At 39.3% G+C, this 26,027-nt stretch overlaps 1 protein-coding gene across 6 annotated transcripts in view; it reads left to right on the top strand.

Moving 5' to 3' along the window:
* Positions 1-23,279, top strand: part of RALA (RAS like proto-oncogene A) — an 83,453-nt gene extending 60,174 nt beyond the window's left edge. For all 6 annotated transcript variants that reach the window (XM_054495614.2, XM_054495615.2, XM_063667376.1 and 3 more), the window contains 4 exons: positions 2,078-2,228; positions 5,837-6,045; positions 12,128-12,302; positions 21,275-23,279. In XM_054495614.2, coding sequence (XP_054351589.1) covers positions 2,115-2,228; positions 5,837-6,045; positions 12,128-12,302; positions 21,275-21,397 — 621 coding nt within the window. In that variant the 5' untranslated portion in view covers positions 2,078-2,114 and the 3' untranslated portion in view covers positions 21,398-23,279. The remainder of the gene's footprint in view (positions 1-2,077; positions 2,229-5,836; positions 6,046-12,127; positions 12,303-21,274) is intronic.
* The last annotated feature ends 2,748 nt before the right edge of the window (positions 23,280-26,027 follow it).

Below are 26,027 nucleotides of genomic sequence, written 5' to 3'. Positions count from 1 at the left end.
CGCATAATGTTTTAAGAAAGTTTACAAATTTGTGTTGGGCATTCAAAGGGCCGCATGTGGCCCACGGGCCACAGGTTGGACAAGCTTGGCTTAAAGCATTTCTCAGGGTTAAGTCAGACTGCAAACATTTGTATATTCATTCATTCATTCATTCAACACTTTTGCACTAAATGGCTGATTTTGCCAGCCATGTTAGTTACATTAAGCAGACTATTAACCCAAATGAACATGGCCCTGAACTCACTGTTTCTGATGTACTAGAGGAATACTTATACTATTATGTTGGTGCAAAAGTAATTGCGGTTTTGCCATTGAACGTAATGGCCAATGGGGTGGGGGTAGGGGGGAGGGATAGCTTTAGGAGATATACCTAATGCTAAATGACGAGTTAATGGGTGCAGCACACCAGCATGTGTACATGGCACATGTATACATATGTAACTAACCTGCACATTGTGCACATGTACCCTAAAACTTAAAGTATAATAAAATAAAATAAATAAAAATTAAAAAAAGAAAGTAATGGCCAAAACTGCAATTACTTTGGCACCAACCTAGTACATATTCAGGCAATTTCAACTTGTGATAAGGGTTATGAAGGAAAAGTATCAGATGCTATCTGAGAGCACAGAGCAGAGGAGAACCTAATTTAGGTTGAGAGTTTCAGGTAAGGCTGAGACCCAAAAACCAAGAGGAGTTAGCCAGATGGAATAAGAATATGCCAGACAGAGGAAGCTGCATGGCAAAGGCCAAGAGGCATAGAAGAGTGAAGAACAGAAGGAGACCATTGTGGGTCTGATGCAGCTGAGCTAGGAAAGATTGGCCCAAGATAGAGAGGTAAACAGGACGGGGCGTGGTTCTGGGAGCTGCAACTTAGAAAGCTGTTTGTGTCCGAAACAAGTCAAAGAGTTGCTGAGGACAAGGGGTGCAACCCCCTCAACTCCCAATAACAAAAAGTCTCTTTGCTTGGATCTCCATACATGTTCGGAGTGTTTGTTGTGGCCTCACAGGATTTTGTCTAAGGCCAAGTCAGCATGGCCAAAAGTCACTACAACTTCTGTAAGAACCTGGCCTCTCCACACTGAGTGTAAAAATGTATTAAATAGTGGATGCTCTGAGAAAAGTGAAGCATTTAAGTTAGATTGGCCAGCCATCCCAAGAAACATATGTTCCAGTAATCTGTTAGTTGGGGTATACAGTGTTGAATTCTGTTTATAATTCTACTACCAAGTTGTTGGGATGGGGTGTCTTCTATAAAATAGCAGTAAGTAAGCATTTCAGTGAGGTCCTTAATGTGAGGCATGATGTAGTAAACACATTAGCAGTCTTTTTGGTCACTTGTTTCTTACTCAAGAGAAACATCTTGGTTGGGGGCGCAGTGGCTCACACCTGTAATCCCAGCACTTTGGGAGGCCAGGGCAGGTGGATCATTGGAGGCCAGGAGTTTGAGACCAGCCTGGCCAACATGGTGAAACTCTGTCTCTACTAAAAATGCAAAAGCTAGCCAAGCATGGTGGTGTGTGCTTGTAGTCCCAGCTACTCAGGAGGCTGAGGCACAAGAATCGCTTGAACCTGGGAGGTGGAGGCTGCAGTAAGCTGAGGTCATGCCACTGCAGTCCAGCCTGGGCGACAAAGCGAGACTCCGTCTCAAAAAAAAAAAAAAAAAAAAAAAGGAAGAAACATCTCTTTAATTATTGCCAATATAAATTAGTGTGAAAACAAAGAGATCCTTTAGCCTGCTTTCATATCTGTGTGGACATATTGCAGTGCAGCTGATACCCCATTATTGTCAGCATGCAGTTGTACTGGGAAATTTTCACTTTTGATCATAGCTCATTACTGAAACCCAACTATTTTAAGAGAAATGCCCAAGTCATAGGCTTGTTTTATTGCAATGGTATTCTCTGATAAATGGTTCATGGTTCTTTCCCTAAGTCAGCATACTTCATTTGCCATCTGTTTAAAATCACTACAGATTGAAAACTAGTATATTGAACTCTAAGGGCATATCTCTTTCTTACACTGGAATTCTAAAGAAGAATGTACTGAGCATTACTTATTCTTTCATTCTTCTTAGATTCTTCTTAATCCTTTGGTGAAAACTGAGACACAAGATGGCCGCAAATAAGCCCAAGGGTCAGAATTCTTTGGCCTTACACAAAGTCATCATGGTGGGCAGCGGTGGCGTGGGCAAGTCAGCTCTGACTCTACAGTTCATGTACGATGAGGTAAGTGCTAATTTTATAATGGATCAAAGTTTAGCCTTTCAGAGAGTATTTCCCTAGCTTAGTTTTGGTGCTATTTTGTATGGATTCTTTGAATCCTTGAAATTACTAATAATTTTTTTTTCATTTTTGTGTTTAGAGCCATCTGTACATAACTTGATTTTACAAATCAGGAACTTACGGTCCTTAAAAACCTCATGCTTTAAAAACAAAGCTAAACTAAAAACAGTACGCTTTTTTTAGTAATCTAACTTTAGCTTTTTTGTTTTTAGGTTTTATTGGAGATTCCTACCTTTAATTAATAGGAGTGGTGTGTATAATACTTAATAGAGACTTGAGGTTAACATATATAAAATATCTTTTAGGCTGGGCATGGTGGCTCACGCCTAATCCCAGCACTTTGGGAGGCCGAGACGGGCAGATCACAAGGTTAGGAGATCGAGACCATCCTTGCTAACACAGTGAAACCCCGTCTATACTAAAAATACAAAAAATTAACTGGGCATGGTGGTGGGTGCCTGTAGTCCCAGCTACTCGGGAGGCTGAGGCAGGAGAATGGTATGAACCTGGGAGGTGGAGCTTGCAGTGAGCCGAGATCGCGCCACTGCACTCCAGCCTGGGCGACAGAGCAAGACTCCATCTCAAAAAAAAAAAAAAAAGAAAAAATCTTTTAATAAACTTGATGAAAAAGTCGTTTATTGTGTGTTTGGCATGGCACTACATTAATCATTAAGCAGGCCAAGTCACTAAAATTTATAATTACTACACAGGTTACAGATTTGTATGCATGTATTCATATCAGACTTCATCATCCCTGAGTTAAGGTGTAGCCTATATATAGCAATGTAGTCTTCCCCTGCAGGAATGTTATCAAGTCTTAATGATTTAAGAATTGGTAATCCAATGTAAGCATTTATCCTCACTTCTGTTTTCTCCCAATAAAAGCCAGGTTTTATGGTTGCAGAGAACTTAGTCCTCGTAACAATCTTGTGTGGTTGATGGTGATATCCCCATTTTACAGATGTGAAAACAGAACCTCAAAGAGTTACCCAACTTACCCAAGAAAAGTGATCTGTGATAAGCAACAAAGTGTTAAACCTAGTCTTTTGACTAAAAATATCCCTACAGATTTTTCCCACCCCATGTCTTTATGTTTTTTTTTACCTTTTATTTTTTTTAAATAGAGACCACGGTCTCACTCTGTTGCCCAGGGCGATCCTCCCACCTTGGGCTCCCAAAGCTGGGATTACAGGTATGAGCCAGTGCACCCAACCCCCCATGTCTTTTTCTGTTGCCTGTGTCTCACCATTCTTTTTACACACATACATAAAACCCTTAAATCTGTCAGTTGCCATGCTTGTTAGTGAACGAATTAAAAAGTTTAGGGAAGGCATAGGCTGGAGAATCACTTGAGGCTAGGAGCTTGAACCAGCTGGCAACAAAGTGAGACCCTGTCTCTATGAAAAAATTAAAAAATAGCTGGGCGTGGTGCTGCGTGCCTGTTTTCCTAGTTACTTAGGAGGCTGAGGCAGGAGGATCATTTGCATTGGAGGTCACAGTGAGCGATAACTGTGCTACTGCATTCCAGCCTACACAACAGAGCAAGACCCCGTCTCTAAAAAAAAAAAAAAGTTTGTGGAGAGTGGATTAACATGGTACTTTACATGAAATTACTGATTTATTCATTCAATTCTTTTTTTCATACTGTTTATTTAAGAGCTAATCTTCTCTCAGACTAATCCTTAAATCAGTCTCCTTTTGACAGTAAGGAAGCCAAAGTCAGAATATTCACATGCCTAACTTTTTTTTTTTTTTTTAAGGTAACGTCTTGCTCTGTTGCCCTGGCAGTGATGCAGTCTCAGCTCACTGCAACCTCCACCTCCCAGGCTCAAGCGATCCTCCCATTTCAGCCTTCCAAGTAGCTGAGACTATAGGCACGTGCCACTATGCCCAGCTAATTGTTGTATATTTTTGTAGAGACGGGGTGTATCCGTCTGTTCTCACACTGCTATAAAGAACTACCTGACACTGGGGTAATTTATGAAGAAAAGAGATTTAATTGACTCACAGTTCCACAGGCTTAACAGGAAGCATGACTAGGAGGCTTCAGGAGACCTACAGTTGTGGCAGAGGGTGAAGGGAAAGCAAGTACATCCTCACATGTTGGGGCAGGGGAGGGAGAGAGAGAGAGTGTGTGAGTGAGCACACGCGAGCAAGGGAGGAGGTGCCACACACTTTAAAAACCATCAGATCTCGTGAGAACTCACGATCTTGAGAACAGCATGAGGGAAATCTGCCCCCATGATCCAGTCACCTCCCACCTCATCCCTCCCACAACATTGGGAATTACAGTTCAACATGAGATTTGGGTGGGGACACAGAGCCAAACCATATCACGGGGTTTTTTTGCCATGTGTCCCAGTCTGATCTTGAACTCCTGGGCTCGAGTGATCCACTCACCTCAGCCTCCCTAACTGCTGGCATTACAGGCATGAGCCACCACACCCAGCCCACATGCCTAACTTTTAATGAATGACTAAGCACATTAATAGCATGTAAATGTGGTGGAATGTTATTTAACTTTTACAGTTACAAATACACTGTGTCCATTTTTTAAATAATTATTTATTGAGTATCTACCATGTACCAGGCACTGTTATAGGCTTTAGAGATACAATGATGAATAGCATATGCAAGGTCCCTGCTCTGAGGGGTTAAATTCTAATGACAGGATACAGTCATAGCAAATAAATAAGAATATATCAGATAATGTAAATATTTATAGGAGCTAATAAAAAACTCACAAATGTCTGTGTGTAAATGAATACATGCTAACAATGATATCAAAAGATAGGCCGGGCATGGTGGCTCACACCTGTGATCCCAACACTTTGGGAGACAGAGGCAGTAGGATTATTTGAGCCCAGGAGTTCAAGACCAGCCTGGGCAACATAGTAAGGCCTTGTCTGCGTACATATACACATACTTATCATCTACCTGCCTACCTATCTACCTACTCGTTTATCAAGGTATATTAAAGTGAGATTTATGGGGCTGACGATAGGAGTGGGAATGTAAAGCTGTTAAATTGTACTTTAAAAAATCAAAAGTTTGGGAAGAAGTCTCATAAAGTTTAAGATTTGACTTTCTGTTGAGTAGTGTAAATCACTTTATTGACTTAGTTCATTTTAGAAAAAGAAAGGATTTAATGATACTTTCAGTGCTTACCAAAATATTGACTTTTAAGTTATTTCCACAATTCTAGCGTGAAAATTTATATTTAGAGTTACATAGAAAAAAGACTGTTATAAATTTGGTAAAATATATGTGTGATAGTTTTTGCGGGTATTGTGTTTTAAGGAAGAAAAGCTGTTTTCAAGCTGTAAACAGCCTAGAGGTAATAATTCAGCCCTCTCTGTTTGCAAATGAGGAAACCAACAAATTGTCTAAAATTAAAATTAATGTAGTTTTTACCATTGGAGGAATCTGGGCAAAGGGTATACAGAACTCGTCTTGTACTATTTTGGCAGCTTCACATGAATTTATAATTATTTCAGAATAAGTTATGAAACGTAATAATTAAAAAATTGGTGTGTTTTTATCTTTTCTAGTTTGTGGAGGACTATGAGCCTACCAAAGCAGACAGCTATCGGAAGAAGGTAGTGCTAGATGGGGAGGAAGTACAGATCGATATCTTAGATACAGCTGGGCAGGAGGACTACGCTGCAATAAGAGACAACTACTTCCGAAGCGGGGAGGGGTTCCTCTGTGTTTTCTCTATTACAGAAATGGAATCCTTTGCAGCTACAGCTGACTTCAGGTATGTCCTAGAGTAATGTTGTTGCTTGTGACATACTATACAACAATTTCTTCCCCAGAAACAAGTAGACAACTAAAGGTTCTAACTTGTTAGTCTTTTACTCTGTCTCTAATTGCGTTTATTCCCTTTTTGATATCAGTATATGACTCTCTCTACTGTGTTATGTACACAGAGTTAGGATACTTTGCATAGTCTTACAGCTCTCCCAGTGTCACCTATATTGGAGTTTGATTTTGTGACAGCTTCAGTTACCCAGAGTCTCTATGAGTTACTGAAGTATTTCTCTTTAGTGTAAACTACTACTGCCATAACAGTTCATACTTAGAGCACATAATGGAGCTTACTCAGGTTTTACATCTTTCTCTGTTAGTCATAGTTTCTCAGCACCTATGTAATGCTCAGTAGGCACGTTGCCATCCTCCTCAAAATATAGATGCCCTGATAGCACAGACTGAATTTTTTGTTTCTGTTTCTTATTACATGGGAACCTTCAGAATGAATGAATTTTTTAATAGAAATAATATCTCTGTAGATGGGCACATTAGATTTTATATAATATTTTTAATATTTATTGTTTAATCAAAATCTGGAACCCATTTGGTTTTAGAGGAGGTGGTTTTGGTGAAGGGGAAAGAGGTGCTCCTCTATATCTAAGAGGAATTTGGCATAGATTTCTTGCGTGGTCTTGCAAATACTACATGCATAAATCAAGTGTTCTTTAATTAAATGATACATATTTTTATTTCTGTGTGAAGTGTCTACTTGATTATGGAGGACAGAAAAGAAGCATGTAATGTATCCTCTATTTTCAAGATTCACACAGCCTAGATGAATATATAAGGCATTTAACCAAGAGCAAGTTAGTGACAAAGTAGGAAACATGGGCAGTGGTTAGTGCAGAGGATCTGGGAGGGGAAAGAAGCTGGGAAACCTTCATGAAATAGATGAGCTTGAAGAAAAGAAGAATTTTCACACATAAGGAAAGGGCATTTCAGGTGGGTGAGCAAAAAACTAAACCAAGGCCTATACAGAGCATTCCTTTTTATGCACACTTGAAAATCTCAAGAACTTATTCTAAGAGAGCATTCTTTGCAAAAAGCAGGTAATTGAGAAACTCTGAAGTGTAGATTTATTCATAAAGTTTGTTGGTTTCTGTGAGGAAGAAATTTCATATATGATGGCATGCAAAGGATGGCAGACTCTGGTAGCTTGTAATTGTGGGAGACATGTTGAAAGTTATATAAATGCCAGTGCTTATTCATTCAGCAGATATTTGAGTGCTTATAATATAGCAAGTCTTGTTCTAAGTAATGGAATAAATGTTATCACCATAGTCACCAAAGTCAAAGTGATATCTCAAGAGAATAAGGTATTTTCATGCAAGAATCTTGGGCTATTACTATTACAGAAAATAAGGATGATTCATTACTCTTAGGGCATACCTCCAATGCCCCTGCCATAAATAAAAATGACCCTAGTGACTCACCAACAATATGAAAGGCTTTTTTGAAAAGGTCTGAATGGTTACAGTAGGCACCCCACGTGGTCTAAACTGCAAGAGTAGCATAAATAAATAAAAGAGTAGCATAAATATCAGCTCCTCCCTTTAGCCTTTCTGGTCATCTCTATGATCCACAAAATCCATTGCTTCCTCGTCTGTATATGCAGTGTCCTTGCTACAGCTCCGGTATCACACTTAACACCCATTCCTTTCCTGTCTCAGTATCCCCAGTACCTATATATGACATAGTTGCTAGCATATAATCTATAGTAAGTACATGTTTAGTAAACATTTGTCTTGATTCAAAAACCCTTACCTTTTTGTTTTTACTTTCCTATGTCAAAAATGAAGTTGGACCAGACTGTACTTCCCTATTCTGAAATTCTGTAATAGCCTCTAAAACTGTATTTAAAGGGAGTATTATATTAAGCAAAATGTATATGAAGTTTATACCATAGAATTACTTTTCTCTGACATCCAGCAAAGTTGCTAATAAAACCAATCTATTAACTCTAAAAAAATAACATCTTCTCACCTCGGAACCCAGTAGGTCCAGGTTTTCTACAGCCGTGTTTCTACCAGCATCAGTCACATTATAGTTTTTCAGTATTGGTTTCCCTGCAGCACCTGACTCAGAGTAGCTTAGTAGGTATTTATTAAGAAATAAATTAATGACTGTATGTACACACATATGACCAGAGGTGCTAGAGTTACAAACACCTGAGTCAGTCTCACCTTCCAGGTGGTGAGACTGAGTGGCAGGTTAGTTGTTGTTAACAGCTTCATTCAGTGGTGATCATTAGAAAGTCAGGAAACAACAGATGTTGGAGAGGATGTGGAGAAATAGGAATGCTATTACACTGTTGGTGAGAGTGTAAATTAGTTTAACCATTGTGGAAGACAGTGTGGCGATTCCTCAAGGATCTAGAATAGAAATACCATTTGACCCAGCGATCCCATTACTGGGTATATACCCAAAGGATTATAAATCATGCTGCTGTGAAGACACATGCACATGTATGTTTATTGCGGCACTACTCACAATAGCAGAGACTTGGAATCGACCCAAATGTCCATCAATGATAGACTGAATTAAGAAAATGTGGCACATGTACACCATGGAATACTATGCAGCCATAAAAAAGGATGAGTTCATGTCCTTCGTAGGGACATGGATGAAGCTGGAAACCATCATTCTCAGCAAACTATCACAAGGACAGAAAACCAAACACTGCATATTTTCACTCATAGGTGGGAATTGAACAGTGAGAACACTTGGACACAGGGCAGGGAACATCACACACTGGGGCCTGTCGTGGGGTGGGGGACTGGGGCAGGGATAGCATTAGGAGAAATACCTAATGTAAATGACGAGTTGATGGGTGCAGCAAACCAACATGGCACATGTGTACCTATGTAACAAACCTGCACGTTGTGCACATGTACCCTACAACTTAAAGTATAATTTAAAAAAAAAAAAAAAAAGGAACAGCATTCAGGCCCTCATTCACAAAGGAAACTGGTTAAGAAAGTCACAGCACGCCCTAGAAAAAGATTGTGATTGGCCAAAATGCCCTTCACAAGTACCGCATATATTTAATAGTAATCATGGTGAAGGTTTTTGCAAGAAATCATGTGAGTGGTAGGAAGCATCATAGCACTGTGTAGTGCTGTACATCTTAGCCTGCATCAGCCAGATACCGTGCTTGTTTGACAGTTTATTTTCTAAAAGGATGTTTAAGACAAATACAAATCAGTGAAGAATGGAGTTTACTTTCTCTGTGGCCCATAGTCTGTGCGGCCTATAGTCTATTCACATTAGAAGAACTGAGAGTTCAGGTCCAAAGAACTTCCTTTGAGTGTTGAATGTGTTAGAATGTTTGCTACACCATGAGTAATCAAGTGAATGAAGTAATAATAATAGTAACACTACCTCATACTCATGCAACACTTACCAGAAGCCAGACTGTTCTAAGCATTCACATATATAAACTAGTTTCTCAAACAACACTGTGAGATAGATACTACTGGATTTCATAGATTATAAGATGTACATTTTAACATCTCTCAGGGCTATGTCTTATGATATGGCACCATACAGTTATAATTGCTAGCAGTTTTTCTTAGAGTCCATAAAATAAGATTGAGAACTAGTGATGTCTTAAATTTGACTTTTTTTTAAAAAGTGACATCCAAATTTATAAATGAAGAAACAGAAATGCAGGGAGGTTAAGTGGCTTGCCCCAGGTTGTACAGTCAGGAATAGCATAGAGTTAAAATCCAGGAGGTCTGCCTTCGTATTCTCTTGGTATCTACTATATAAGCTCATTGTGTGCTCTGGAGTTGGATTTCTCAGTCCTGGTTCTACTTAAGTGTGTCTCTGAGCAAGTTAACGTAATTTCTGTGTGCATCAGTTTCCGCATCTGTAGGACAAGAATACTAATGATACTAACTATATAGGTTTAGGTAAGGATTAAATGAGAAAATGTACATAAGTCCTGAAAGCAGTGTTTGGCACATTGTGAGCGCTGAGTAAAATGTTGGTGGTAGTAGTGTGGTGGTGGTATTTAGGAAACATTGTCTAAGAAGCACAGAATAGAATAATCTGAAAATAAGGCAAGAAGAAGATTTTTCCCGGTTTTTCAAGCATCACTATAAAATGCCTGCAGCCAGGTACAGTGGCTCACAGCAGTAATCCCAGCACTTTGAGAGGCTGAGGCAGGCAGATCACTTGATCTCAGGAGTTCAAGACCAGTCTGGACAACATGGTGAAACCCCGTCTCTACAAAAAAAGGAAAAAAATTAGCTGGGTGTGGTGGTGCGTGCCTATAGTATAGGTGTGCTACTCGGGAAGTTGAGGTGAGAGAATTGCTTGAGCCCAGGAGGTTGAGGCTGCAGTGAGCCGTGATCATGCCACTGCACTCCAGCCTGGGTGACAGAGTAAGACCCTGTCTCAAAAAAAAAAAAAAAAAAAGTCTGCAAAACCAAGTGTACTTTGCTGATTTGCCATTCTAATATCCCTTTAATTTTCTCATTGTCTCTTATTCTAAAATACAGTCGTCCCTCAGTATCAGGGCGGGGCAGGGATTGGTTCTAGGACTCCTTATGGATACCGACATTCATGGATATTCAAGTCCCTTCTATAAAATGGTGTAGTATTTGCAGACAGCCTATGCACATCCTCCCATGTACCTTAAGTCATCTCTAGATTACTTTTAATAGCTAATACAGTGTAATTGCTATGTAAATAGTTGTTATTCTGCATTTTAAATTTTGTTTTACTTTTTATTGTGGCATTTTTTTTGGTTTTTGGTTTTTTTTGAGACAGGGTCTTACTCTGTCATCCAGGCTAGAGTACAGTGATGTAATCATGGCTCAATGCAGCCTTGAACTCTTGGGCTCAAGCGATCTTCCTGAGTAGCTAGGACTACAGGTGCACACTACTACACCTAGCCAATTTTTTTTTCTATTTTTTATAGATATGGGGTCTCACTATGTTGCCTGGGCTGGTACTGAACTCCTAGCCTCAAGCAATCCTCCTGCCTCAGCCTCCCAAAGTGCTGGGTTTACAGGTATGAGCCACTGCACCTGGCTGTTTTTGGGGTTTTAAAAGATATTTTTTATTTGCAGTTAGTTGAGTCTGTGGATACAGAGGGCTGACTTTACTTACGTTCTATAGCTTCAACAGCTCTTAATAATTTCAAAGGAGAGGCATTTTTAAGGTAGCAAATTAGTGAACCTAAGTCTTTCAGATTTCCTTTTGTTTGTTGATTTTATAAGAAAACATTTCTTCCAGTAGATTAATAATGAGCTAACATTTTTTGAATATTTACTCTGTTCCATGCAGTTTTAAGCACTTCACATTTAACCCTCACAGCAACTTTATAAGGAAGGTATAATAATTGTTAGCTCCATTTTATAGATGAGGAAACTGAGGTAAGAAGTACTTTGCACTTTGCTCAGACTTACATGACTAGGAAGAGCAGAACCATGGTACTTTAAAATTGATGACGCTTTCACAGTGGATAACTTACCTCTCAATGCAAAATGTATGCTCAAGGTCTGACTTCCAGTAATTTCTGGCACATTTGGGTTTTAAAAAACAATTGGTGGGACCCTTGATATGATGCAATAAGAATAGCACTTTCTAAATCTTCCTCCCAAGAACCACTAACCCTACTTTAATCATGAGGAAAACATCTGACAAATCCCAATTGAGAGACATTCTACAAACTGCCAGCCAGCAGTCCTCAAAACTATTAAGGTCATCAAAAACAAGGAAAGTCTGAGAACTACCATGGCCAACTCGAGGCTAAAGAGACATGATGAAACTAAATGTCATGTGGCCACCTGGATGGGATCCTGGAACAGAAAAAGGATGTCAGGCCAAAAGCAAGCACATTTGAATAACGGTTGGACCTTAGTTGCTAATACTGTATCAATATTGGTTCATTAAATGTGATTTGTGTACCACAGTAGTAGAAGATGTTAACATTAGGGAAATCTAGGTATGGGGTAAACAAGAACTTTCTGTACTATCCTTATAATGTTAATATTTCTTTTTCATTTTATCTTATCCAGGGAGCAGATTTTAAGAGTAAAAGAAGATGAGAATGTTCCATTTCTACTGGTTGGTAACAAATCAGATTTAGAAGATAAAAGGCAGGTTTCTGTAGAAGAGGCAAAAAACAGAGCTGAGCAGTGGAATGTTAACTACGTGGAAACATCTGCTAAAACACGAGCTAATGTTGACAAGGTAACACGTGACTCTCTTTACTACTGCATCACGTTAAAATAGGTTGGTTTGCTTTAACTTGGCTCCATTTTGTCTGGAGAGTCTATGAAACTTTCAAATAGAGATTTAATGCTTGTTGATTTTTATCATCCTTGAGTGCTCAGATACATGTTAGGAATTTTAGTTCACCTTGTCCTTAGCTTCCCAAGAGACATTAAAACATGAGAGACTGCAGCTAAATGTACTTTCTTTTTTTTTTTAAAGCACTGATGGCATTCCTGACTTTTTTTTCCCCCTTATCCTGTTGAGTCTTTGGATAATTTAGAAGGAATCGTGTGAGTCCCAAGATTCCAGCACTAAACCGTTCTTACCTCTGACCTGATGTCTACCCAACCCCACCTAAGTTCTTAAAAATAAGGGTACCTCCCAAGACGAAGAAGCCCCCAGATAAGAGCATTTTAAAGTCTCTCCTGCCACTCTCCACTCCCTACCCTCAACCTTTGTTTTCTCCTGAAAGAGAAAGAAAGGAAGGGAAACCCTCTGCCCTCCTTTCTTGTCTTCTCGCTTTGTTCAGAGTGGCCCTTCCTGAAGACCAGATGTGGAACACTCGCAAGTACATTTCATCTCACTGCCCTAGACCAGCTCCAGTATCTAGAAAGACTGCTCACTGGGCTGAGGTAGCACAGAATCTTAAAGGCCTCCAAGTGGGGTCTTTCTTCAGCCTGCAAGTATCTAGGCTCTATAGTGTGCCTCTCAAGCTCTAATAGGCAAAAGAACTGCCTGTAAATCTTGATAAACACACATTCTTGGGTCTTACCCCTAGAGATTTGGATTCATTTGGTCTGGAATGGGGCATGAGAATTTACACTTCTAGCAAGTGCTGCATGTTCTTGTAGATTTATAACCCTGATCCAGAAAGTACTAGGTTAAAAAAAAAGTTTGAGATTTGTTCTTTTATTTTGCTGTAGGTCTTAAGACAGTGTCATTGCTGTCTTAAGCTTATTAACTTTTTAAGACGTTGTCAGATTCCTTTAGGTCTAAGATATCTGTACAAAGTGAGTACTACAGATTTATATTCAGGATACTAATTTTTTCTAAGGTTAGGACTAGGGCAAGTGTGTGTGTGTATGTGTGTGTGTATGTGTATTTTGCTTAAATAACAAAGTTATTTCTCACAGTTCTGGAGGCTGGCGAGTCCAAGATCAAGGTCTTAGACAATATGATTCTGGAGAGGGCTTTCTTCCTGATTTGCTGGATTTCCTTATACCTTCCTGCTGTATCCTCACATGACAGAGAGAGAGAGATAGCTCTCCTGATTCTTCTTAGGATACTAATTCCGTTATGAAAACCCTACCCTAGTGACGTAATTACCACCCAAAAGCCCCATCTCTTATTGCCATCACATAAGGAATTCGGGTTTCAGTATATGAATTTTGGGGTGACACAAGCATTCAGTCCATAGCATGCCCTATCATAGTTTCCTGGGAACCATGGTTTCTGAACACAGTAACTAGGGCTTGGGTATTTCAGTTAGCTTCCGTTTGGAAATGGGAACAAGAATACCTGCTTCACAGGATTATTGTAAAGATGAAATGAAATCACATATGTAAAATGCCCAGCCTGTGCCTGACATTTCTAAGTCATTAGAAAATTATAGATTTCAAGAGACAATTTGTATGGCAAATATTTTTAAAGTACTAATGAAAATATATTTTAAGATTGAGGGTGTTTGAGGTTTTAAAAGGCAACGTTGAACATTCTCATAGCATATATATACTTTTCTAATCGATGTTTCGAGTAGGTTGTAGAACACACTATAAAAACTATTTGAACCTAAGGGGAGTGGGGAAGAGATGCAGACACTGGCAGTCCAAGATAGAAAGCTATATTGTAACAGTCTTTGTGATGATCATCTTTTGGCATCAGAGGCCCTGGGAAGTATGGTGTCTGCATTAGCACAGCTCTTACAGGACAAAAACCTAGGGAAAATGGCCCAAAAACAGCAACAGGCATGTCGTAGAAAGGAAACACAAATGGCCTTTAAACTGGAAAAGAGGCTCGGTCTCACTTATAAAAAGGGAAGTACAACTTAAAAATATAGTGGAATGTCCTTTTTTTGCCCGTCACTTTGGGAGAAAAAAAGCAAAGAGGTTGAGAATAGAATATACTGTTGGCAACAGTATAGAAAAACAGGAACCTCTCATATGTTGTTGGAAGGGCAGTTTTGTGATACCCATCAGAATTATGACCCAACAATTTAAGTGCTAAAAATGTATTATACAGAACAAATTATGCACTCACGTATACATGTATGTTCAGTGGTAGTCAGTGAAGCATTATTTTTAGAAGCAAAAGACTGGAAATATCCAAGTGTTCAATAATGGACTGGTTTAAATAATGGAGTTTTGCCCAACCATTAAAAAGAAATGAGGATAGAACTAAATGTGCTGATATCAAATGATCTTCAATTATAAAGTAAGTGAAACAAAGTACAGAGTGGTGTCTGTAGCTTGCTGCCATGTGTTTTAAACACACATACATACACATTATCTATGTACACGTCATAAGGATACGTAAGACTCTGGTACCTGTGGTTGCCTCCAGAGAATTAAGCCACAGTTTATGCTCTTTTCACTGTAAATACCCTTGTGAACTTTTTGCCATGTTCATGGACACTTGGCCCTCAAACAACACAGATTTGAGCTGTGCAGATTTTTTTTCACAGATGCAGTCTGCCTCCATGTCGGTGGGCTCTGCATCCACAACTAAATGCAGACAGAGAATACAGCAGGATGTGAAACCTGCATATGTGGAGGGCTGGCTTTTTGTATCCATGGGTTCTGCAGGGCCAGCTGCGGGACTTGAGTAGGTACAGGTTTTGGGATCCACAGGCATCCTGGAACCAATCCCCCATAGATACTGAGGTACGACTGTATTACTTTTTCAAAAAATAAAAAATAAAATAAAGGTATAAGGCCGTTTTAGTTACTGTGGCTGTATAACAAAGTACACCCCAGAACCTTTATGAGTAAAACAGTCGTTTATTCTGTTCATAAATTCTGTGGCCAAGAATTTGAACAGGGCACAGTGGAAATGGCTTGGCTCTGCTCTACAGTGTCTGCTGCCTCAGCTGAAAACTTCAAGTCTAGGCACTGGAAATACCTAAACTTAGGTTCTGAAGGCTTGTTCGCACATATCTGGCTCAGCCAGATGATACTGGCCGTTATCCAAGGATGCCTCAATTCCTCTCCAGGTTGGCTCCTCCATGTGGCCTTTTCCATGTGTGCTAGTTTAGGCTTCCTCACAGCACAGTGGGCAGAGTCTCCAAGGGCAAGTGTCACAAGAGAATAAGAACCAGGCAGAAACCATATGGCCTTTTATGACATAGTCTCTGAAGTTATGCAGCATTATTTCTACCTCATTCTGCAGGTTGGAGGTAGTCACAAAGTCTCACCTAGGTTGAGAAGGAAGGAGAATAGACTTCAGCTCTTGATGAAAAGTGGCAGGATTCTGGAAAAGCACATAGGAAACATTGCTGTGGCCAGTTTCAGTTAATACAGTCTGTAGTCGGTGGTCACCTGTCCAAAACAGAATTACATTAAACAAGGCTGCTTGTAAGGTGAGGTGCAAATCCATACTGAAGACTATAATTTCATGTACTGCTACATCCTGCAGAGTGGCTACCAGATAAAGTACCTCAGTGGCTACGTAAAAGTCATTTGCAGCAACTATTCAGTTTCTGGAATTAGGTTATACTTGTGTTCGTGGTTGTTTTCCTGAGGAAATAATCTAATAATCAGAAAGGCTAATATTTGTTTGTGTTTGTAAGAGCCAGGCACTGTGGTAAGTACCAACCATTTAATCCTTAATTGTGTGAGGCATAGATACTCTTCTGATGCTCACTTTTTAGACAAGGAATCTGCGGTGTGGGGAGATTACATAACTGGCTCAAGGTCACAGGGTTCGTGGTGGCATCTGTGGCTTCTGGGTCTGGCCAACTCTGGTGCTCACATGCTCACATTCTTTCTTCAATATTTTACTCAAAACAATGGTTGGGGCCCAGGTGCAGTGGCCCACGCCTATAATCCCTGCACTCTGGTAGGCCAAGGCAGGCAGATTACTTGAGCCCAGGAGTTCGAGACCAGCCTGGGCAACATGGCAAAAGCCTATCTCTACAAAAAATAGAAAACCTAGCCAGGTGTGGTGGCGAATGTCTGTAGTCACAGTTACTCGGGAGGCTGAGACAGGAGGATTGCTTGAGCCTGGGAGGTGGAGGCTGCAGTGAGCCGAGATCATAACCACTACCCTCCAGCCTGGGTAATGGAGTGAGACCCTATCTCAAAAACAAAACAAAACAATGGTTGGAATAGCTAGTGTATCTCCCATTTCTTATGTCATCCACTACTAGAAGCCTGATCACAAATTTTCAGGAATAGCAAGTGTTAATTTCCTTTTATTAAATTGTGAAGTGTCATGCTTTGTCACAGAACAAATGCTAGCTCTCCATAAGATCATTGGCTCATGTGTTATCCTCATCTGGAGTCCAAATAGACCATTAGGTGGAAGTTTCAAAGATGCAGATTTTAAATCTATTCATGAAAAAGTGTCATAGCCACCAGAGCTGGGGCATGGCATGTCTCAGGAAGCCATGCTTGTCACAGAGGAATCACTCCAAGGCTAGAGGAACATCTGGGCAATCCTACTTGTGTACTCATTGGATTCATTCAATGACCTTGTTAGTATCCTTCTAGCTAAATGCTCTGGTTCTTAATTCATGACTCCAAGGTTGCTCTTGATTTTAAGGAATATTTTGGCAGAATAGAGAGAAGTTGAGCAAATATTAACAGATGTCCAAAGGGGCAGCGTGATTTATTATGTCAGGAGAATCAGTTTTATGTTGAGGGAAGAATTTTGGTAGAAATACACTGTATTTTTTGGAAAATATCATATTTGGGTTTTTTCATTGTACAAGTAATACATGGATACATGCTTATATAAAGAAAAATTCATAATATAGAAACATAAGGAGGAAAAATGAGTCACTTTTCTCCCATAGTTCACTCCTTTCCCCTCCCTTTCAGTAACCAGTGCTAATACGGGTGTGTCTTTCCAGACGTTAAAAGCAGGCATACATATCTCTAAGGGAAAGTTTGCGTTTGCTTGTTTTTTCTCCCTGTATTAATAGGATTTGTGTATATATATATATATACACGCACGTAATATATTTTGTATCTGTATATATAGAGCATATTTCTGTGGTGTGCTTTTTAAATTTTATGACAAATCTTACAGCTCTTCCATGTCACTGCATATAGATGTATCCATATTCTTTTTAAAACCACAAAGTATTCCATGGTTAGACTTTTCCATAATTCAGCCATTTTCCTATTAATGACATTTGTTTGTTACAGCACTGTTCACAATAGCCAAGATACGGAACCAACCCAAGTGCCAACAACAGATGAATGGATAAAGAAAATGTGATATATATACACTATAGAGTACTATTCAATCATTGAAAAGGATGAAATCCTGTCATTCATGGCAATATGGATAGAACTGGAGACAATTAAGTGAAATAAGCCAGGAACAGGCAGTTAAACACTGCATGTTCTCATTCATATGTAAAAGCTTAGAAAAAATTGATCTCATAGAAGTAAAAAATAGAACAGAGAATACTAGAGGCTGGAATGGGAGGGATAGGTAGAGATTTGTTAAATTATACAGAATTACAGCTAGATATGAGGAATGAGCTCTGGTGTACTATACTATTGTAGATGACTATACTTAACAATAATGTATAGTTTCAAATACCTGAAAGGAGGATATTGAATGTTCCCAACACAAATAATAAATGATTGAGATGATGGATATGCTAATTACCCTGGTCTTAGTCATTGTACGTTATATGTATCAAAACATCACTGTGTACTCTGTGAATATGTGTCAATTAAACAGACAAAATTCAATTGAAAATAAAATCAGAAATTAAACCTTCATCTAGTTTCCTTTTCATAGTGATTTATCTGCATTAGAAAGCAATACTGGGAATATTCCAATAATTACATTTAGTTAGAATCGAGACCTCCTGTCCTAGCTAGTTAGCCAGAGACTTGAAACAGAGGTCTTCTGAAATTCCTAGTCTCTGGGGAAATAGAATCTCAACTAGTGGGGGCAAAAACTCATGGCTTTTATGTCATCATTGTGTTCTGTTCTGTTGCATACTTTGTGTGTGTGTGTGTGTGTGTGTGTGTGTTTTATGCTTTTTTCCTTTTAACCGTTTATGTTCCTTCATGTTGGTCCTATGTCCATTTGACTCAGCCCATTTATCTTTGATAGCTTCCTTGCTTTCTGACTTAAATTTTATGCTTCTTGCTGCAGATCAGGAATCAGCCATTCATCTAAGGAACTCAGGTTCTGTTTAGGAGGAATGATATTTAGCAGCCACAGCATAGTTACATAATTTGCTTGTTGCTATTGTGTTGTCATTTTTCAGTGAATAGTTCTAGGAAATAGGTATTATTAAAAGAAAAAAAAAAATGTGATCATGTTGTTATTTCCAATTCAAATTTAACATTACAAATGTTTACATCTTTGATTTTGTACTTGTATCTTTTCTCTTACACTGAAGATCTTGGTTCCTAAATTATATTAACATAATTCCTCCCTTGCATTAATAAAATAGTTCCAAAAGAGCAACATTGCTGTCACAAACAAACTACAAAATGAAGTTTGGCTGGGTGTTGTGGCTCACGTCTGTAATCCCAGCACATTCGGAGGCTGAGACAGGTAGATCACCTGAGGTGAGGAGTTGGAGACCAGCCTGGCCAACATGGCAAAACCCCATCTCTACTAAAAATACAAAAATTAGCCAGACATGGTGGTGCATGTCTGTAATCCCAGCTACTTGGGAGGCTGAGGCAGGAGAATCTCTTGAACCCAGGAGGCAGAGGTTGCAGTGAGCTGAGATTGCGCCATCGCACTCCAGCCTGGGCAACAGAGACTCTCTCAAAAAAAAAAAAAAAAGTTTAAGATTTGTCTTTGTTTTGTTTTGTTGGAATTTTGTTTCTATTTTTATCCTTAGCATCTATTCTAAAATAGATACTTTCTATGCTATGTCTTACAGACCTTTGAAATAATTCCTCTAGTCAGTCTTACTTGTTTGTGTCTTTTTGTTTGTTTGTTTTTTGAAATGGAGTCTCACTCTGTTGCCCAGGCTGGAGTTCAGTGGCACGATCTCAGCTCGCCACAACCTCCGCCTCCTGAATTCAAGTGATCTGCCTCAGCCTCTCGAGTAGCTGGGATTACAGGCATACGCCACCACACCTGGCTAATTTTTGTATTTTTAGTAGAGATGGGGTTTCTCTATGTTGGCCAGGCTGGTCTTGAACTCCTGACCTCAGGTGATCCGCCCACCTCAGCCTCCCAAAGTGCTGGGACTACAGGCATGAGCCACCACGCCCAGCCAGTCTTAATTTATTTTAATTTGATTTTCAATTTTTAGGATTTGATATTTTGTTTTATTTATTTATTTATTTTATTTTTATTTTTGAGACTGAGTCTCGCTCTGTCACCCAGGCTGGAGTGCAGTGGCACAATCTTGGCTCAGTGCAACCTCCACCTCCTGGGTTCAAGCAATTCTTGTGCCTCAGCCTCCCCAGTAGCTGCATTACAAGTGCCTGCCACCACACCCAGCTAATTTTTGTATTTTTTGTAGAGACGGGGTTTCACCGTGTTGGCCAGGGTAGTCTAGAACTCCTGACCTCAGGTGATCTGCCCGCCTCGGCCTCCCAGAGTGCTGAGATTACAGCTGTGAGTTACCACACCTGGCCTAATTTTATTTTTGAATATGTAAAACACGTATGTCTCTAAAGTAGAAATTCTATAACAAGATATACTCAGAGATGCCTCACTCTTCCTTGTACCCTCCTCCCTTCTTGAAAATAAAATTGATTATTAGGGTTTGGTTTATTATTTCATTGTTCTTTGTGCAAGGGCGAACAAATACATGTATACTCCTGCCCTACACACACACACAGGTAGCGCTCCATCTGCTATTCTGTGCCTTGCTTTTTTCAGACGCGTTAGGAAAGGCCACATCAGTCATGACATACACACACTTCTTACTCACAGCACTCATTGTTGCTTTCGTATTTCTTGCTTATCTTTAGTCATACTGAGTTTTTAAATTCTATAAGTAAAAACATTTTTTAAATCCAGAATTCAAAAGTGATCATAAAAGTTATTCCTCCTTTTATCATATACTCTCAGCCGTTTATGTGGAGTGGGAGTGGGAGTGTAAGTGTGTAGCCTTCCAGACCCTTCTATGTTACAGAACATAGGAATTTCTTATTGAAATTTAACTTTGAATTGTTATACTCGTAATTTTCTTAGTTACTATGCTAATATCTCATTATTTACCGGTTCCTAGACATCGGACAAAAACTGATAAATTCTCAAATACAGAGTAACAGACAAAGTTGTTTCATAGTGTCTGGTATCAAGATGATAAAGCATACACCCATCTTCCTCAGCTTCATTTCTAAAAATGGAGCTGAGGAAACCAAGTTATGAAATATAATCAAATTATTAAATATAAATTTAAGCATATATTATTAAATATAAATTAATAAAATACATTTATTGATTATAAAGTACTTAAATATAATCCATTGAGTTTTATCTTTGGGTCTGTCATCACCTTATAGCACTTTTTAGACTTTTGTCTCAAAAACTGGAACAGAAAGATCAGGTTTTATTACATATGAACATTTTTACCATAAAGTGTAATTCAGAAAACTTCCTAGTTTCCTCCTTTTTTCAAGATACTAGGAAAATCAGGCTTTAGTTTTATGCTTTCCACTCTGTACTCCCAAACAAGAGCTCTTAAATATTTATACTTGTGTTACCCCCAAAGTTTACTGCTGTGATTTGGAGAAGTAGTAAGTTCATATATCTGTTTGCTTTATTTATCCTATTTTTTTTCTTTCTAGGTATTTTTTGATTTAATGAGAGAAATTCGAGCGAGAAAGATGGAAGACAGCAAAGAAAAGAATGGAAAAAAGAAGAGGAAAAGTTTAGCCAAGAGAATCAGAGAAAGATGCTGCATTTTATAATTAAAGCCCAAACTCCTTTCTTATCTTGACCATACTAATAAATATAATTTATAAGCATTGCCATTGAAGGCTTAATTGACTGAAATTACTTTAACATTTTGGAAATTGTTGTATATCACTAAAAGCATGAATTGGAACTGCAATGAAAGTCAAATTTACTTTAAAAAGAAATTAATGTGGCTTCACCAAGAAGCAAAGTTCAACTTATTTCATAATTGCCTACGTTTATCATGGTCCTGAATGTAGCGTGTAAGCTTGTGTTTCTCGGGCAGTCTTTCTTGAAATTGAAGAGGTGAGATGGGGGTGGGGAGTGGGAGGAAAGGCGACTTCCTCTGGTGTTTATTATAAAGCTTAAATTTTATATCATTTTAAAATGTCTTGGTCTTCTACTGCCTTGAAAAATGACAATTGTGAACATGATAGTTAAACTGTACCACTTTTTTTAACCATTATTATGCAAAATTTAGAAGAAAAGTTATTGGCATGGTTGTTGCATATAGTTAAACTGAGAGTAATTCATCTGTGAATCTGCTTTAATTACCTGGTGAGTAACTTAGAAAAGTGGTGTAAACTTGTACATGGAATTTTTTGAATATGCCTTAATTTAGAAACTGAAAAATATCCGGTTATATCATTCTGGGTGTGTTCTTACTGACACCAGGGGTCCACTGCCCCATGTGTCCTGGTGAGAAAATAGATGCCCAGCATGGAGTACAGCTTTTGTATAGATAATTCTTGAGAAGTAACTGTCTGCTAGGAGTCTGTCCAAATTTAAAATGTGTGCCATACTCTGGTTCTTGAAAATAAGATTCCAGAGCTCTTTGATCACTTTTAATAAACTGCAAGTTCATTTTAAATGAAGGGCCAGCATATACTTGCAAGATAATTTTCAACTGCGAGGATTCAGCACCAGTTATGTTTGAATGAACCCTCCTTTTCTCTGAGATGCTGGTCCCTGGAAATCCCTTTCTGCTAGTGGTGAGCATGTAAGTGTTAAGTTTTTAATCTGGGAGCAGGGCAGAGGAAGAAAATGTCAGTAGTGCTAATGCATTTTGCACTAGAACACTTTGGGAAAATATTCATGCTTGCCATCTGTTCATTTCTAAATTTATACTCATGAAGTTACAGTTTGATACAGGAATTATTAGGAGTAATTCTTTTCTGTTTATGTTTATAATGAAGAACACTGTAGCTACATTTTCAGAAGTTAACATCAAGCCATCAAACCTGGGTATAGTGCAGAAAACGTGTGGCACACACTGACCACACATTAGGCTGTGTCACCATTGTGTGGTGTACCTGCTGGAAGAATTCTAGCATGCTACTTGGGGACATAATTTCAGTGGGAAATATGCCACTGTCAGATTTTTTTTTTCCTCTTTGCAGTGGGGCTAGGACAGTTGATTCAACAAAGTATTTTTTTCTTTTTCCTCAGTCCTAATTTGAACAGGTCAAAGATGTGCTCAGGCATTCCAGGTAACAGGTGTGTACGTAAAGTTAAAAATAGGCTTTTTAGGAACTCACTCTTTAGATATTTACATCCAGCTTCTCATGTTAAATATTTGTCCTTAAAGGGTTTGAGATGTACATCTTTCATTTCGTATTTCTCATAGGCTATGCCACGTGCGGAATTCAAGTTACCAATGTAACACTGGCCAGCGGGCCCAGCAATCTCCATGTGTACTCATTACAGTCTTATTTAACCAGGGGTCCTAACCACTAACATTGTGACTTTGCTTTGAGACCTTTCCTCTCCTGGGTACTAAGGTGCTATGAAGCCAACTGACAAAGATGCATCACGTGTCTTAGGCTGATGCCACTACCCGATTTGTTGATTTGCAATTTGAGCCATTTAAAGACCAATAAACTTCCTTTTTTAAAATGTTTGTGGTGTTACTTGATGTTTACAACGTAACATGTAACATTCAAATGTATCAAATGAGGCATCTTTACCAAACAACTATATCTTTTGAGCTCTCAGTTTGGAGACTTCTTTTGTGTAATGCCAGATTTCCTAAATAACAGTGTCAGCATTGCTCAGATTTAATCAAGGCTCAGAAATGGAAGGACTCGTGTACAACTACATTGAAGATACTCTATGCCGTCATGAAATGACAAATGTGTACATTACTTTTAGAATGCTCCAAACTCTAGAATGAATAGGTGACAGCTTTATATTCATTTTCTAATCAGAATGAGCCCCAGAGACAATTTCCAAATTGTGGAAGGAATGACACCCTATACCATTTCACCAAGCTTCAGGCCAACGTTTGATGTCTGGAGGGAAGTGTGGCCTATTGACTATCGAATAGCCTGCAAGTTAGAAACAATCTGGCCCAATATTGAGCACAACCTTTCAAAATCCGGTTCATTTTAATTTCATAACTCATAAGCAGTGCTAGGATGAGCACATTTAAGTTATAATTGGAATAATTTTAAATCTCATTGTGTGTACACATTCGTAACACCAATATGCAATATGATGTCAAATACTATGCCTCATAATCCCAGCACTTTGAGAGGCCAAGGCAGGAGGTTTGCTTGAGCCCAAGAGTTCGAGACCAGCTTGGACAACATAGCCCCGTTTACAAAAAAATTAAAAAATTAGCCGGGCATGGTCTTGCTCACCTGAATGAGTCAGAAAGTCATGTCTCAAAATGTTGTGAGAAGAACGTAAAAATTTGGCAACTTTATATTACTACCTTAAGCTATCAAAGCATTTACTAAAATTTCTGTAGAGGTTTCAGAGTAATCCAGCGTTAGAAGTCTCCTTTAGGCGAAGTCTGTAATCCCAGCACTTCGCGAGGCCATAGTGGGCAGATGGCTTGAGCCCGAGAGTGAAGACTAGCCTGGGCAACATGGTGAGACCTCATCTCTACAAAAAAATCAAAAAATTAGCCAGGCACAGTGACACGTGCCTGTAATCCCAGCTACCAGGGAGGCTGAGGCAGGAGGATCCACTGAGCCCAGGATTTCAAGGCAGCAGTGAGCTATGAACAAGCCACTTCAGCCATCAGGGACAAAGTGAGACCGTATCTGTATTTAAAAAAAAAACAAAAAAAAGCCTCCTTTGGTGTCTGAAGTCAAGAATGGCAGATCAGTAGAGGTCTTTGTGCCTTTAGTATTCAATAGATTTTGATGGACTGCCTGCTCTGGGTTCGGCTGGGAATACGCAGGTGAAGGACAAACAGGTGTAAGGGACAATTGAAGAAATTCATACTGAAGAAAGTACCCCATGTATAAGGAGAGGAAGTGAAGTTTCAAAAAGATTAGAGGTTGTCTCATTCTCCTTATGCTGAAGTAGGCCCCCTATTTCTTAATGATCGTCAATCCATATAATATTAGCAAACAGTACATCTGACATGCAAGATATTGTATTTTTATATATCTAAATTTAATACTTAACCCAATGAGGTAGATAGTGCCATTAACCCTTACTTTGCAGATGTTGGAACTGAGGCATAGAGAATTTGAATAACTTCCCCAAGGCCACAGAACTGGTCATTATTAACTGAGATTGGAAGCAAAGTAGTCTGGCTCTTGAGTCCGTGCTCTTATTAATCACTGCACAGTGGAGAAGCAACAGAATGGAGCTCAGATTACAGTTAGTTATTGCCTATACTAAAGTGGGAAACACCCGAGATTTCCCCAGGGCTGCAGCATCTTGAATGACTGAAAGCTTGCAGATGTTGCTGTGTGAATGAGAAAGAGGCTTCTTGTGCTTGCAGCCTGGTTGCTAAGAGGATCAAGAGCCAAGAGGCAAAACCTTGTGCAGAGCTCAGCTGTGGAGCCAGGCCTGACTCTGCTTTTTCCATAACATCAGTAAAGAGGCGGCATTCCTTTGACAGCCCAGAGCTTTCCTCCCATGTTTTTTTAACTGCAAAATCATTTCAGTCCTCTACTCTAGCAGTTCTGCATGCAGCTACTGTAGACAATGCCTTGTGGGTGCACGGCAAATGGGCAGGAAGTGAGGTTTGGTCATCTATTCTCAATCAGGACCCAGACACCATTGATGGGGCTGGGGAAAGGGTGGAGGAACAGTTAACATCTGTTTAAGAGAGGATATGAGACACATGAAAACTTGCAAGGCTAATCTGATAGAAAAACTGTCAGATATCTGACAAAAGATTGCTTTCATCAAAAGCCCCAAGGAAAATAAACAGAAAAGCATTTAGGTGCTTGCAAGCATATAGTACTTAGAAAATACTCCTAAAGACAGTTTTGGGGCTTGTTGAATTGGAAGCAGGTATTAGAGCTAACTTCTGAGCCTCTGCTGACAGGTAACTGGTCTATGAAGGATGTGAAGTGGATTTCAGGTTATAGCCCTGAGAGCTGCATCATCACATGCCAGCTCTTTTATTTGTTTATGGACTGGTCTTTGTAAAGAATGCCAGATTCGGCTGGGCGCGGTGGCTCCCACCTGTAATCCCAGCACTTTGGGAGGCCAAAGCGGGTGGATCACCAAAAGGAGTTTCAGACTAGCCTAGCCAACATGGTGAAACCCTGTCTCTACTAAAATTACAATAATTAGTCAGGCGCGGTAGTGCACACCTGTAATCCCAGCTACTTGGGAGCCTGAGGCAAGAGAACTGCTTGAACCTGGGAGGTGGAGGTTGGCTGTGAGCAGAGA

This window comes from Pongo pygmaeus, chromosome 6 (genome assembly GCF_028885625.2).
Source record: "Pongo pygmaeus isolate AG05252 chromosome 6, NHGRI_mPonPyg2-v2.0_pri, whole genome shotgun sequence".
Classification (NCBI taxonomy): Eukaryota; Metazoa; Chordata; class Mammalia; order Primates; family Hominidae; genus Pongo; species Pongo pygmaeus.
Note: the sequence above shows the minus strand (reverse complement) of the source record. Positions and strands in the feature narration are given on the sequence as shown.